The 14825-nt window shown below is 44.1% G+C and overlaps 1 protein-coding gene across 6 annotated transcripts in view; it reads left to right on the top strand.

Moving 5' to 3' along the window:
- LOC110987669 (uncharacterized) overlaps positions 1-14825 on the top strand; it is a 63816-nt gene that overhangs the window by 37599 nt on the left and 11392 nt on the right. For 3 of the 6 annotated variants that reach the window (XM_087143170.1, XM_087143171.1, XM_022250598.2), the window contains exons 2-5: positions 1661-1726; positions 9453-9629; positions 13428-13729; positions 14536-14808. In XM_087143170.1, the coding sequence (XP_086999296.1) occupies positions 1661-1726; positions 9453-9629; positions 13428-13729; positions 14536-14808 (818 nt within the window). The remainder of the gene's footprint in view (positions 1-1660; positions 1727-9452; positions 9630-13427; positions 13730-14535; positions 14809-14825) is intronic. The other 3 variants (XM_022250600.2, XM_022250602.2, XM_022250599.2) reach the window with 1 other exon arrangement.

The following is a 14825-nucleotide window of genomic DNA, read 5'->3' as shown; positions in this document are numbered from 1 at the left end:
TTTTGCAAAAGGAAGGTGTCAAGCACTTTTTAACTTCGTTACCAAAAGTGGGGAGCAAAGAAAGATACACAAACAAATTTAGCAATAAAATGGTTGGTCAGTTCCTGGCTCTGCACTTATTTGTTGACACATCGACCACCGGGGGTCCTCATTCAATATTTGATTTTGTTTTCTCTGAGTCTGACATTGCCAGTAGAGTGGAACTAATTGGCACAATGCGCAAACCTGGGTGCACAATAGCTCCCATCACAGAGCTCATCGAACAATACAGCCCAAGGTTCACTAACCTGTCGAAATCCCACTCAGGTTTTATTGCTAAACTTCGCCCCTGGTTTGCCAGACCATGGAGTTAGTATGGCCAGACAGTGTGAGAATTGGGACCACCCAGAACACTACCAGCTGGAGCAGCTAGCACCTCTCAAGCCAAAACAATGAAAGCCTTGGACTGACCTGTTTATGATCAAGGAAACTAATGGTTGGCCACTTTTTACCTGCCAGTTTTTTAGCCTCCTTTGATAGTGGTTAAGTGCTGAAGTCCAGTGGTTGTAGAGGGACGTATAAATCATTTGGGTATTTTTTTTATTTGATGGGGTTGGTATGCCTTTTGCTTTTTTTTTTAATCACTGAATCCATTGGTCTTTGGTTTTTTCCCTGAATTTAACCACAAAAATCCAACACTCTGCCTGTGCCACTTTTTTGGTACTTCAAAGTAGGACACCAAATCCCATTATTAAATAGTAAGCACAATAGCAGGGCTGTGCAGACTTAAAGATATCGCATATTCTGTAGTCTGCCCATTCAACTTTAAACATGAAACTCTCTCACATCCTGCTTTCTAAAAAACAATAACTCTTTGTAATTTTACTCCAGCTTTCAGTTTTCCATATTTAAAACTGGATTCCTGCTTACCATATGTACTGGTATTAGTCATTTTGTTACACAGTCCTCACAGTGTAGGTCCTATATGTACAAATATTAACCAGCTTTCTCCTTGTAGCTGTTAGGCAAGAGAGTTTAGCATTCACCTGTATAAATACCCCAGTGTAATCTTCCAGCCTCAGTGGAGACGTGATCCTAGTCCTACAGTGTGCAGGTCCTTCTGCAGTTACACAGACCCTCTCATTTCCCCCCATGGGGCCATGTTTAAAAACTATTACCCCCAACGAGGACAAATTAAGCCCAATTGGACACCTGGTAAGGGGCCAGGCCCAGCTACTTGACCTTCCCAAATTACTGGAGAGTTGAGTTTAAATTTCTCCTAAGTTTTGTGACAACCTGGGGGTAACATCAGGTTGAAAGAGAGTCACTGGTACATGAAGTTGAGTACCTGAAAGATAGTTTGAATGGTCTTTGATATTTGTTTTGCAGTGAAAACTGTTTGTGCGTATGCTTGTCAGATCTTTTCAAAACTGATAGTACCGTAATGCATTGGTAAGTACATGTAACCATGACCACATTATTTGCATATCGAAAGTTTTGAAAGGTCTAACAAGTTGAACAGCTCTAAATTCTTGTATAAAAAACATACATGAACGGTAACCAAACTTATCTCATGCTGCAGGTGGCAAGCATGTCATTTGTACCTTTTTTTTTCTCAAACTCAAGTTCGTTATAAAATTGTGTAATGGTTTCTTTTCACTTTTGACACCCCTTCCCTCAGACTGTCTGTCGCAATGTTTGCTACCGTCTTTGTCAGTGTCACTTCTCCAGCCTATGTGTCAAGATGGTATGTGCGTCAGTCTCACACTGTCTCCGGACTTGGCTCGCATGTGGGGGGGGGGCACAGCATCTGCATGCAGCTGGAAATGAAATTGCCATGATTAATGGAGCTTGGATTAATTTTCCTCCATCATTTTCCTTCTGTTTTTCCCCTGCTATATCATGATATTGTGCATGTACATGTACAGGACAGGAGTGATGCCTGTACATTTGCCTCACTTCATCTGTTTTGCATGGCACATATTTTACACATGCATGTTGCAACTTGCATACAACTAATTCCTGGTTCATGTTTTGCTTGTTTCTTTTTGGAGGGGTTGTTTTGCTTTTTATTGGTCTGCTTGTTTTCTTGGCATTCTGTTGCTTTTGGCGAACTTGGTCATGTTGAAATGATATTGAGTTCTGGTAAGCCTTCCGTAGCTCGTACTTTTAATTTACACGTATATCAAATCAAAATTTAACCTCAACTGTAACCCAGACTTGACGTTTCCGGGCAAAACTGTGAGCAAATTGCTTCACTTACAGAACTTGTTAAATATGAGTGTGGGTGTGATTCAGAACCACAGGATGTTTGCGCTCACGTGTAAACATAGCATCACAGCTCCGTGATGCGGCCTGTTTCGCTCACGGAAACCTACATGTATGACGTAAAAGTAGATAAATGTCATGTCTAGGTTAAAGTTGACATGTCTGTATGTTGATAGCCTGAACAGCACAAGTTCTGTATTCCTGTGTTTTGACGTAGTATTTGAGTATGAAACGGCACACGATTTAGCCTTTTGTGACGACAGTATTGTCTTTCAGACCTGAATCAAAACTGGGACACGTACGGTACACATACCTGTGAAGGCAGAGCTCACTCTAGGCAATGACGGAGCACTAGCCAAACGCTGCGACATATACGAGTACATAGTAACGTCCCATTCACACCTTTGATTTGTGTCCTTATATGGGCAAATAACCCCATTGTGTTTGCCATCGTTGATATTGGGTGGAGATATTTGCTGAATGACACATTATCACAGCGTTCTAAAAATAGACACCCTGAGCACAATAGTCAGTGGGTGTAGGTTGTTCCGCTGTCATCTCATTCAATCATGCATGCAGAGACACGTTGTAGTATTTTGGTGATTGGTTGGTCTCAGTGCTTGGGTAACAAATGAAGTCACCGATCGATAAGACCGACTGGACTGTCAGGAATTTGTGGTCAGCGCACGGCATCCACTGACCATATTAAGGGTCCCGGTAATTAGAGGCAAACTCATTTTGAGTCATAGAGCCCTCAGCAAAGTTGAGAGAGCTGTTTTGATCAAAAGTTGTGCCCGAAACGGGCTTGCAGAGCTATGGCTGCTCAGTTGTCGGTGTCTTCCTAGACCTTGACCAACATTGTAGCCTCTAGAGAACAGATTCAGATGCTGCCCAAAATGTGCTCAGCACAGAAAATGTTTTCATCTTCTTTGCGCACACAGGATAACTGCATGTACATGTACAGTGTACATGTACATACATGTAATATACTTATACAGTGGACTCAGATTCCTATGTAAGCACATAGGCTGTATTTGGTTGTTAGGGTATGCAGGTCGGTGGCTGGGCCCTTTACAGCTCAGCACAGGGTGAGGTCTTGTGGTCTGGACAGTGCATATTTGTACAAATCAGTCTTGGCCCTGATCACCCAAGCTGTGAATCAGTTCTGTTCCCCAGATGGCACTGTCAGCAGTAATAAAGACCAGCTCTGTCTTTGAGTTTGATCAGAAAGGGGATTTTGCCCTGTGTTGACCCCCAGTTGGCTGGATTTACATAAATTGCAAAGCTATTTCTGGGAAACCCCGGTGGATTTACCTGTCCAAGGGCCATATAACATTCAAACAGCTACTCAACACTGAAATCTGCTAAGCTCATAAAAGACTAGCTTTGTAGAATTTAGTTACCCATCAAAGTTGTCGTGCAAAATACTCAGATGTGGTTTTCTGGTCATCACCGCTAGGCACAAAAATCTGTTCCCTCCTATAAAGCAGCTTCATGGTTTTGGTCCCAAAGAGTGACAAGGGTAGGAGCGCTCTATGGTAGGATATGTCAGCGCCTATTGGGTCTGTGCATGCTCTGCCGAGGTCGCTCTGCAGCCCAGCATACATTTAATTTAGCTTGTATGGGGGGTGGACACGTGTACAGTTGGTTTGTGTATGTGTTGTTGGGTTCTTGCCTGACACTGTCAGTCAAAGATAAGACAAAGATAAAATAAATTGACAGAAGCTTAAGTGTTCCTGGGAAATGTGAAAAATGCAGCTTGGGTCTGCATGCAACAGTGGCAATTATTGTGTAGTTTTGGCCCTTGCTTGGTTAATTAGAGAATTCACTGCAGTATGACTGCATGTTAAATGAAGAAATAACAAAGTACCATATCCATCCATACACAGGAGGGTTTGTTACACTTTTTAAATCACTACAAGGTCACAGGAGCAAACAACACATGTGCAGTTAGCTTAGACAACTATTTTACTCAACTTCTACATGCCAGATTTATATTTGCAGTTAAACTTCATCTTCTCCTAGTGTCAGTCAGAATATCTTAGTATACCTGTGGAATCAAAGATCAGTACATGATTTTCTTGATGGTCTTTCACGAAAAAGTGGCCAGCCATGAAAGTGTACAGAACTTTGTATGAGTACAAACTGTCACCACCATCTGCTTTATACTGTATGCCCCCCCCGCAAACTACACTGATGAAGAGTTGACGGAATGTACTGCAGAGGCGTTGTAGTACCCAGAGAAAGAAACTCTCAGGAGTTTAAGAATCCACATGTAGGGTCCAGTCCACTAATTCAAGCCCCATTGAAAACAGTGTAAAATCAGCACCGTTCAGGGCCCAATAGCATGCACGCCAACATCCCTGAGATTTCTGAAACACAAATGAAATTCTTGTCTGGTCACTTATCTTTCAATTTCTTTTCAATTTTTTGTGGGTTAACCAATTACATTTTTAATTATTCCCACAAAACAAAATCACCCCCCAAAAAGTGATTTTTCCGAAGTCTGATTGCAGCCATTTTTCAAGTGGCAACCCTCAACTTTCTCGGGCACTTAGGACCATTTTTCAACCGTAGTTTTCAGCCCTTCTGCCCTCATATGAAAGCTCAAAGACCCAGGGAGTTGATCCTGGCGACGATTTACACAATCTCACCATTTTGGGGGCCAAACAATCTCTTTTTTCAAAAGATACTGTGGGGGCACTTTTAATGCTAATGAGCTGGTCAGAAATTCTCACTTGAATTAGTGGTCTGCACCCTGTAGTCCTCAGTTGTGAAAGGTCAGGTGTCAAAGTTTACTGGACAAAACTGCCAGCTCACCGAAATCACAGGAAGGCAAAGACAGGCTGCTACTTACATACTGTACATTTAATGAAGGAAAATGCCATTGTTGTGAGACTAGGAGCTAGACGGACGTGTTCTGATTGTGAGGAAATGGTTTATTTCTTCTGCTTAGAGTGGATGTACACAAAGGTAGATATTTTGCCCAGAGGGGGAAGGGTATTTTCAGGAAATGTAGTTTATTGGAATATCCTGATTTAAGGTACATGTATAAAAACAGAATGATAATCCTGTCCTCTTTTTCCTGCGACATTTCCTTGAAAATTTAATATCCGCACGGCTATTCAATCATTTTGCACTAAAAATAAAAAAGTGCCATGAATGCGGGTCCAATTTCAAAGAAGTGAGAGTTTCTGTCAACAACAAATAAACGCAGTGTGAGCCATGTTTATTGATGTGTTTAGCTACAAAGAGGAAACTGCTTTTCAACCTGCTGTGGATAGACCTGTGTTTTGGGAATCTGAAACCCGATACATATACTCTGTACATCTGGCTTGATAGTTAGAAAGTGCAGGATGATGTTGTGTTCCTCAAAAACAGCTTCATGCTGCAAGGACTTGAGAAAAGTTTCCTGATGCTTATTTTGTATTTTCTTATTCTGTGCCGCTGAAGAAGCCAGCATCCTGCCTCACCTAAGAGGCTTCTGCCCTGCTTATCATTTGGACCAAAATTTCAAAAGTTCTCTCATGTTCATCAACATTATTCTTAACAGGCAAGATAATGCCTAGTTGGCCAGTCAACCTGAGTATTAGCATAGGTGTCACTGGCAAGATGCAGCGTGTCCAGGGCATGTTTGAGTTCCAGTAGAATTTGCTCCATGGCCCCGCAGGGGACAAGTGGTATTTTTCAGTGTCCATCGGTGGGAATGGAGATCCCTGTTGAGGTGGTTTTTTTTTTTTCCCTCTTACTTCGTTAATGCTTCCAGGTACCTGATCAAACTAAATGCTGTACAGCCTGAAGGCTCAGGGGATAGCATTTCGCCATCACCAGAGTTGCAAGTTAGTGCAGGGAGGATTTATTGGGTTGTCCCATCATGCAGAGGCAATTTATAACTTGGGCTGTGTGACACTTGTGTTTCTGCCTTGTCTGGTGGTTGCCTGGATCTTTTTTCTTGAGCTGTGAATCTGTACATTGTGCATGGAATGTGCAGTACGCTTGAAAGACGAGCACAGAAATGACAACTTGTATGACAACTAAGAACCATTAGATTCCCTGAAAGACTAAGCATATGAGTTTACCAGTACCTAGACTCCATTCCAGGTGATGGATGTTATTAAGTCTGGAGAGCCAGAGGGACCAATTTCTCTTGATGGAGAATTCTACTCTCAGCACTCAAGGTGTAGGAGGCTAATTGCTCCACAGAGTTCCCTGACCGAGAATCAATTTCTGGCATCCAATGGCAAACTCGGCTGGAGTTAAAAATGTAGCCTGGGCATGGCATGCAGGGATAGGGCTGCACCTAAACTGCTTAGCTGCGGCTAAGAGGAACAAGTGCAACTATGGCTTGTGGCTGTAGCCTCTCCTCATAAATGCATGTGCTGATCTCAGCTGTAGCCAGTCGATTCGGACAGAGATGTTTGCCTTCATTTGGATATTCCTCACTGGCGAAACTGTAGACTGTATTTCAAATGGATCTGCATGAACTATCTCTTACCTGCATTATAGATCAGATGCACATCATCAGCAGTGGGGCAGGGGGGGTACAATGCAAACTGTGGTTGCATCCGAATATGTTGTCTATAGCAAGATCTAGGTCTTTGCTCTTTTGGAAATATGCGTGGACTGGCGAACAGTAGACGTAGCAGTAGTTCTGTGGAACCCAATTTTAGACCACCGCTACTGCATACCATGATAAAGGCATACAGGGTATTGGCAATGGTGGCAAGTGTACATGTACAGGTATTCCACTGTGAATTCTGAGGTTGGTCATTCCTGCGTTAACTCAATTCGTCTGCTGTAATTCGGTTCAACACTTTGTAATGTCCATAGCCAGCTGACAGAACCTTAGGCATGCTCACCTTGCCCTTTGGAAGCCAATTGCAGTGGACAAAAAGAGTGAAGACACAGGGATCCAGACCAGATGCAACACTCTGTAACAGTTATTGGGTGCACTTGAACAGTAATTACCCGGCCCGATTTTACAAAACCTGTGAGCAAAAAATATCGCTCAGCATTTTGCTATTAAGCAAAAATGAATGGAGAACCAGTCTCAAGTGATATGACTTGGAATGGCACTTTGGCCATTAACTGGTCTGTGCTAAGCATGCATTTTTGGTGCTTATCACATTATCATCATATCAGAAGCCCCTGGGGGGAACTCCAAGGCCCCAAAATCTGTCTGCTTGCTTGATGGGATTAATAGTCTCAGAGAGCCCTTCGGACCAGCTAGTGAGTCACAGGGGGGCAGGGACCTCTCAGGTACCCTGTCCTTTGTCCCTGAGCAAGCGGGCTTCAGAGGTTCTGTCTTAGATTCGTTTCTTTTGCCCCTGGAGAAACATGTTTTAAATTCAAGCAGATCGAAGATGCGGCAGTAAACCCTTGAAGCAATTTATAAAGCTCAGTATGAAGCTGGTGCGCATGGCTTTTTTAAAGACGTACAAAGATTCATACGTCTGTATTCACACAGTAAAAAATGATGGCAATGTACGGGCACAGCATGCCATTGGATATCAAATCCTGCTGTTACCCCTGATCATTGTGTCAATTACTGCTGGCGCTGACAATCCAGTACATGCACCTGTATTGTATGTGTGCATGGGCTTTGCACCATGTAGGCTCCACTAAAACACTCAGCTGTTGATGTCACTGTATTCCTGGTATGTCCCCTCTGCCTTTGGTCATGACACTCTCCATCTTTGCTCACAGAAGGTCTCCAACTTATCTCCATCTCCGACCCTGGTTGTCAGCAAGTCCATCTCAAGTCTTTTCACAAGTCCCTTCACACATCCTTTTGTTTTGTGTTTTTTTACAAAGTCTCAAATCCAGTCACGCCTGTGATAAAGGAATACAATTTGAACAACTTGTGAATTGACATGCGACTAGATGGCTTGTCATGGACATGTGATGGACTTGCAGGGACTTGTGGTGGACTGGAATACGGGGATAGTCCGACTTCCTCAAAGAGGTGTAAGCCCAAGTTTCTTTACCATGCAGTCAGCCTTGAATTGACACTATACATGCACAAAGCGCAGCCTGTCATGGTCTTAACAACAGTCTACATCTACATGCAGCAACGATATTGCTAGGGCAATAACTTCCCCATTCCTCTTTGCTACATGTAGGACATCTGTAGTCTGAGCTCAAGACGTTGGCTTCTGAATACAGATCTGGAGGAGTTGGTACTTGTCAGTGAAACACAAATCAAGTGCATTGTGGAACTGGAACATTCACAGGGGCAGTTTTTTGGGAGGGGGAAGGGTGGGAAGGGAAGAAATGGAGGCAAATGACAAAAAAGCCTGGAACCGAGACTACAGATCAGTTAAACCTTACATTACAGTCTGACTCTCTCCCCACCTCAGAGTGCTACTTTTAGCCCTGAGAAGAGACTGTGGCTCAATTTCCTGTGGAAGATTGCCTCCAGGTGTGACTTGCAAGCAGCAAGTGCGGGTAAAATGTCTCAGCATATTGTGGTCCCAAGAAATTAGTTTTTACCATCACACATATTGCAACAGCCTCGGGCTTTTCCTTGAAATACACCCTTTGTCCTTTGTGTGCAGGTGCATTGCACTGTAAATTTGAAAAGTAACAAACAGCTAATGTGGGGGGGGGAACACATGTATCTATTGTGTTATTTTCTCTGAAGTGGTGTATTTTTGAAATAAATCACTTTCCTGAAATGGAACCGGAAACGAATTGACCAATCACTGGTTTTTAAGTACATCCACGCTACACGTCTTTGGTTAAAGTTTCAGGAATTGCCAGGAATTCCAATGAAATACCTGACAGTGTGTTCCACAAATGTACTGTACTGTAACATATCAATGCGCTTGGCACTCAGTTTAAGATAAATCAGGAATTTCCTGATACAACATACTCGCCAAGCCCAGGCACGAATCCAACTGAGACTCTGTAATGACACCAGAGAAAACAGTAGATACTAAATTCATACAATTTAGAATCAAGTTCACACTTGTTGTATCAACCAAACGGGAAGATCTGAACTTCTAATCTCGTGTGGATTTTTAGCCTACTTTTTCTGCTCGCACCACTTGGAACTCTGAACCGAACTCGCCGTTCACTGCTTGGAGAGATGCACTCAAGTATCAGCACGGGGAGCATGCATGAAATGCCATGATGGTTTGTATTTGTTGTATTTCACTTCTTTAAAGAACAAAATTCCCGCTTCTTTTTTAATCCCTTTGTAGAGAACTTCCCCGACAGCATTCAGTCCAGACCGCTTCCCAGCACCCCTTCCCACGGACCCGTGGATCTGCCCAGATGGAACTCAAGCGAGGAGCTGAACGCCCAGGATGACCCGGATCTGTTTGTGGTGCTCTACGACTTCAGCGGCAGCGGGGAGAATCAACTTAATGTTCGCAAAGGTAACTTCTCCCTCTCCCGTAGCAGTCCTTCCATGGAAGAGAATAAAGTTTAAATTGACTTGTTAAAAGTTTTTCCAACTTGGCTTATTAATGTGCACAGCACACCTCTGATAGCCTTATAATATTTCAACAGATATTGGTACCGCTTTCCCAGCACTTTCCTGCGCCAACGGTGCATGAACCTGTGTGCACCCACAGTTAGTTCCCATCAAGGGATCATTGTTGCTACGTAAAAGTCTACCATCTCTCGTTTTCCACGGAGCATGTTCTGTTTATTGTTAACCTTGGAAAATACTCGTAGGTGCACTTTTGAGAACTTGCAAAGTAAATTTGGATTTTGCTTAAATTCTTACTTTTTCTTTCGCAAGAGCCACAGCTGCCAAAAAAGAAAAAAAAAATTAATATCACTACAAAAGTTATTGACTTTTCTCAGTGATTAACAGTGGCTGTGTTGGTTTGCAGTACATAGTAATGACGTTGTACTGCTTACGCACAGAGTGCAATAAGCCACACTGTTTGGCATTCATCACATTGAGAAAACCATGGAGCTGATGCACGGAATAAACTTTCGGGCGCGGCAAAAGTTGTAGGAAAACGCAAGTATGCGTAATCGTTGTAAACGTAACCAGACGTCTATGACTGTATTTACATTTCCAGCATGTTGCATCTTTGGCTTTTCTCAGATTTTCTTATTTTGGACATCACCCTGCCCTCCAAGGGCCTATCACCACCAATCCGGTCCCCCCCTCAGGAAAGACGTAATGAAACCCTGCCAGCTGACGTCACCGGCCGCGGTTGCCGTGGAAACCAATTACAGTTCATATCCACAGGATGTTTCTCTTTACTCCGCCATACCAGTTTTAGAAAGCAGACCCCGCTAATTTTAGCGTTGGCTTAATTAATTGCTGCGATGGTGTCTATTTTCAGTACCGGGAGCAGATCTTCGGCGTGAACTTGAATTTTGTCGGATCATGTGACGATCAGCTGATAAGGGAATTTGAATGTTTTACAGTTACGTACGCATTGGACGGTTTGGAGGGTGTCGTTTCCATCCCTGCTGTAATTAGCTTACAGAGACTGGTATGGACTGGTACGAGGATAAGTGCGTAGGTACAGCGTAGTTGGAAAGGGCGCCAGGAAAAAGTGCTGTCTTTCGTCCTACATGTATTCACTATGTGCATATTTCCCGTGGTATCACGTGTCATATTCTGGCTATGGGGGCATTATGCAATCCACTGAGTTACAGGCTTTTTTGGGCATTGAGAAAAATTCTGCTGGGATTGGAACGCCATGCGCTGTAACTTTAATGTACAAGCTTAATTACGGAAGAATGCATGTATTTCTGTCTTTCTGCCCTTTCGTCGGTAACCACAAGTTTGCCATTGTCCCAGCCGACAGATACACGTAGGTACACGAACAAGCGAGAAATGAAAAAGTAGTAAAGTACAGATAGGTGTGTGGCAGCAGTGAAGTCGCAAACTGCACAAAATGAATGAGGACAAAAGCAGTCCTCCATTCGTGTTTGTGCTGTGTCACTGGTGGCAAGATGTGTGATTTCCACTTTACTCGAGCTTTTGTCTCTGCAATTGTAATAGACTGCCATACAACTCAGCAAGTTTCCGTTGATCTTTGGGAAAAAAAGGTGGGGGAACTCCAGAAAGCGTTTGATCAGATGCCTTGTGCCCTCAAATTTTGTTAGAATGGATACGGTTGGCAGATTGCTCGAAGGCACCGAGAACTACTGACAGCCTGCCTAAAAATGTATATTTTGTCAGTCCTTGAAATAGCCCTCCTGAAGTCCCAGGGTGCCGTCAGTTCAGAAGAGGAAAAGAGGGAGAAACTTGCACCTGACACTGGCCTGTCAATTCAGATGTTCCACTCAGGCCAACTCATCACTTCATTTCCTCTACAGGCAGGGATTGAGGACGCGTGGATTTCACTAACCCCTTCGTTTACACCTCGACCTAGGGGGCTTTTTTTTTTCTTCTTTTGAGTTTGACCAGCGCTGACCCCTTGGCCCAGATAACCACGAATTGGTTGGGAAAAGTGCATGGCTCCTGCCTTCTGGCATTGTTCGGGTTTGCTCTGAGGGGAGAAGGTGGTTGAGGAGATTGTCATAACGGGACCTGTACTGCCGTTTGTCACAAGGCAGCATTGAAGTGTGACGCATTGGCACTGTGCCAAGCACAAACAAAATGGAACATTGCGTGTTATGGGTTTGAGAATCAGGAGTCCCAAAAATTCGTGGGCGGGCATCCAAGTTTGCGTTGGAGCTCTCAAGAATGGAGAGCTTGATGTCGGAGTCTAGTTTTCTCCTTTTTAGCAACTTGTCATGTTGATCCCAACAAGACTGAAATGCATATCAAATGAAACCGTTGGTCTCATGTAACGTCTGGTATTTCCTGCCCATTGGCCGTAGTACGAAACCAATACATGTGCTTCTGCATGTAGTTAGTTTTTAGTCCTAAAAAAAAAATGATTCAAGTGATCCAATGAAATAACATGATCGACCGACAAAGTGAGTCATTAATTGCGCAAGCCACTATCCGTATGCCATTAGAGCACATCCTGGATTATTGGTATCCCTCCATGCCAACTGCTGCTTCTTGTTGCCGCCATGTAGATTTCCCCACCTCTTGTGACATTTTGAAATGCTCAGTACCCTCTCGGCATGGACACACACGCACATACGGAGGCTAACCTCAATTGCTGACCTATCTCCAAGCGGCCCACTTTCCGAGACCAAACCTGGAACTGACAGGCTATTAGTTGGCACATGATCTTGGTGCCAGCCCGTGGGGGGAGGGCTCTTTCACTAAGAACATTGCTGTCTTCCGGTTTCCTGAGTGCTCGCTGCTCAGTACAGGGAGGGTGTGTGAGAGGGAAGATTGCGTCATCTTCTTGTTGTGATGGTGAGCTCGGCCGCGGAAATAGGTCTCTCCCACGATGTCGAAACGGATGTTTGGCACACTTTTTCCCTTGCAATTCCTACACGCCATGTACACGTCATTTTAACCACCGCACTTCCATCCATGTGTCATGCTACGTTGTCTATCTAAACTTCGTGTACTTTGCTTACAGAGTACATGTCCCTGCCCAACTGTTCACTTTGATTTTGTTTTGAAATGCACATGTACATAAATGTAATTAAAACTCCTATGTATACTTCTCATTTCTTTGTGACCGGTTTAGTAGGTTGCATTGTTGTCACGGTGCTGTTTTGGGGTTATTTTTTCATCAAATGTAGAATCTTTTCCTTTAACCCTAATCCTCCTTAATCCTTCACCTGTTGGAGGACTGAGGAGTGTTAGGGTTAAAGTAATGTGAGTATTACCTGTAATGGCAGATTCAGGAAGTTTTTCAGGTTGTAATTTGCCGATTTTTGAGTACTGCGGCTTATACACCGGGCGGCTCGTCTTCCGAAAATCATGGTACAAAGAATGCACCACAGGGTGCTTGCATGGAAGGGAAGGAGATCTTGCTGGTTAGTTTTTCACCACCCAAAAAAAAAAAAAAATCGGGGAAATTGGGGATGGAAGAAAAGGGGTTGGACAAACTGGAAAGTCCCAAATCCAGTTTGTCAAATGAAACTTGATCATCGGATGTTTCAGTCTCCACCCCCAGTTTCTAATATTATTTACCACACGAGAACATTCATATGCCAAATCTTTTGTCAAATCAAACCTGGATGGCACAGTCAAAACCAGATTGCAAAAAAGATTGGACTGGAATCCCACCACTAGTGGAAAGTTCCTGAAGGTTTAGTTATCTTTTTTCTTGTTGGGGTCAATTCCACAGGGGAGCATGTGCGAGTCATTTCGTACAACCAGACAGGGGAGTGGTGCGAGGCCAAGAAGATCACCAATAACAAGACGGGCTGGGTGCCCTCTAACTACATCACCACCAGCAACAGCCTGGAGAAGCACTCATGGTACCATGGGCCCATCTCCCGTACGGCGGCCGAGTACCTGCTCAGCAGTGGCATCGACGGCAGCTTCCTGGTGCGGGACAGCGAGAGCAGCCCCGGTCAGCTCTCCATCTCACTGCGCTTTGCCGGCCGGGTGTACCACTACCGGATCAACCACGCTCCGGACGGGAAGGTACGGGCGTTGGGGTTTGGGTCTGCGACTAGTGGGGGGGGGAGGAGACAGTGTTGTAGTCAGGCCCAGTACCAGTCTGTGACAAGTTGTCCAGTTTTGAGCCAAGTTACAAACTATATAAAGGCACCCTGATGGAAGCATTTTTTGTCAGTGCTCACTCGTGTCTGATCTTGCGAAAGGCCCTAGGATTGGACTAATGAAAGGACTAACAACACGAACATGAGCAGACAGAAATGTAGGACCATCTTGTATGCTATCCTACTCCAGAAAAGATCCCTCACTCTTGTGCATTATGCCCATCCAACAAGAGGGCAAAACCTGTAATTAAAATTACTCCATTTTGACACTTTGCTCACCGTACTCTAAGGGTTCTGTCATTTTTCATTTCATTAAATCATGGTCATCAAGCAATGAGGCCTTAAACTTGTTTACACTTGGGTGAAGAGAAGCAAATATAAAATGTGCCACCCCCCCCGGGGAAAATGAGTCACGAGGCCATTTTGTCAGTAATTCTATTTCAGTTTGCATTAGAAAGGGCCAGCTTAGTTGTTTGTTTTGATGTTTCACTGATTTTGGTGTCCCAGTGAAGTGGACATTGTTGTGTGGGTAAAAAATGTTGATGGTTTCTACTGATTTCTGCGATACAAGATTCTTCCAAATGCCTCTGACCCAAAAGTGGCTCTTCTGACATAATGACTCATTGTCATAGAGTGGGTCATAAAATGTCCCGCTCGGGGACACATTCCCCTTGATGACGATGAAGCAGACATCGTAACTGCCGGACCTATACATCCCCCCTCGTTCAGGTCTTCGTCACCAACGAGAGCCAGTTCTGCAGTGTGGCAGAGCTGGTCCACCACCACTGCAAGGACTCGGATGGCCTGATCACCACGCTGCGCTTCCCCGCCGCCAAGACCAACAAGCCCACCATCTACGGCGTCTCACCGCAGTTTGATGAGTGGGAGATCCAACGGACCGATATCTCCATGAGGAACAAGCTGGGCGGGGGCCAATACGGCGAGGTCTACGAAGCTGTCTGGAAGAAACATAACAAAATTGTCGCTGTCAAGACAGTCAGGGTATGTACAAATGTACA

Source organism: Acanthaster planci, linkage group LG11, assembly GCF_054643075.1.
Source record: "Acanthaster planci isolate LZ-2023a linkage group LG11, COTS_SCS, whole genome shotgun sequence".
NCBI lineage: Eukaryota > Metazoa > Echinodermata > Asteroidea > Valvatida > Acanthasteridae > Acanthaster > Acanthaster planci.
The sequence above is the reverse complement of the archived record's forward strand: the minus strand, read 5'-3'. Positions and strand labels throughout refer to the sequence as shown.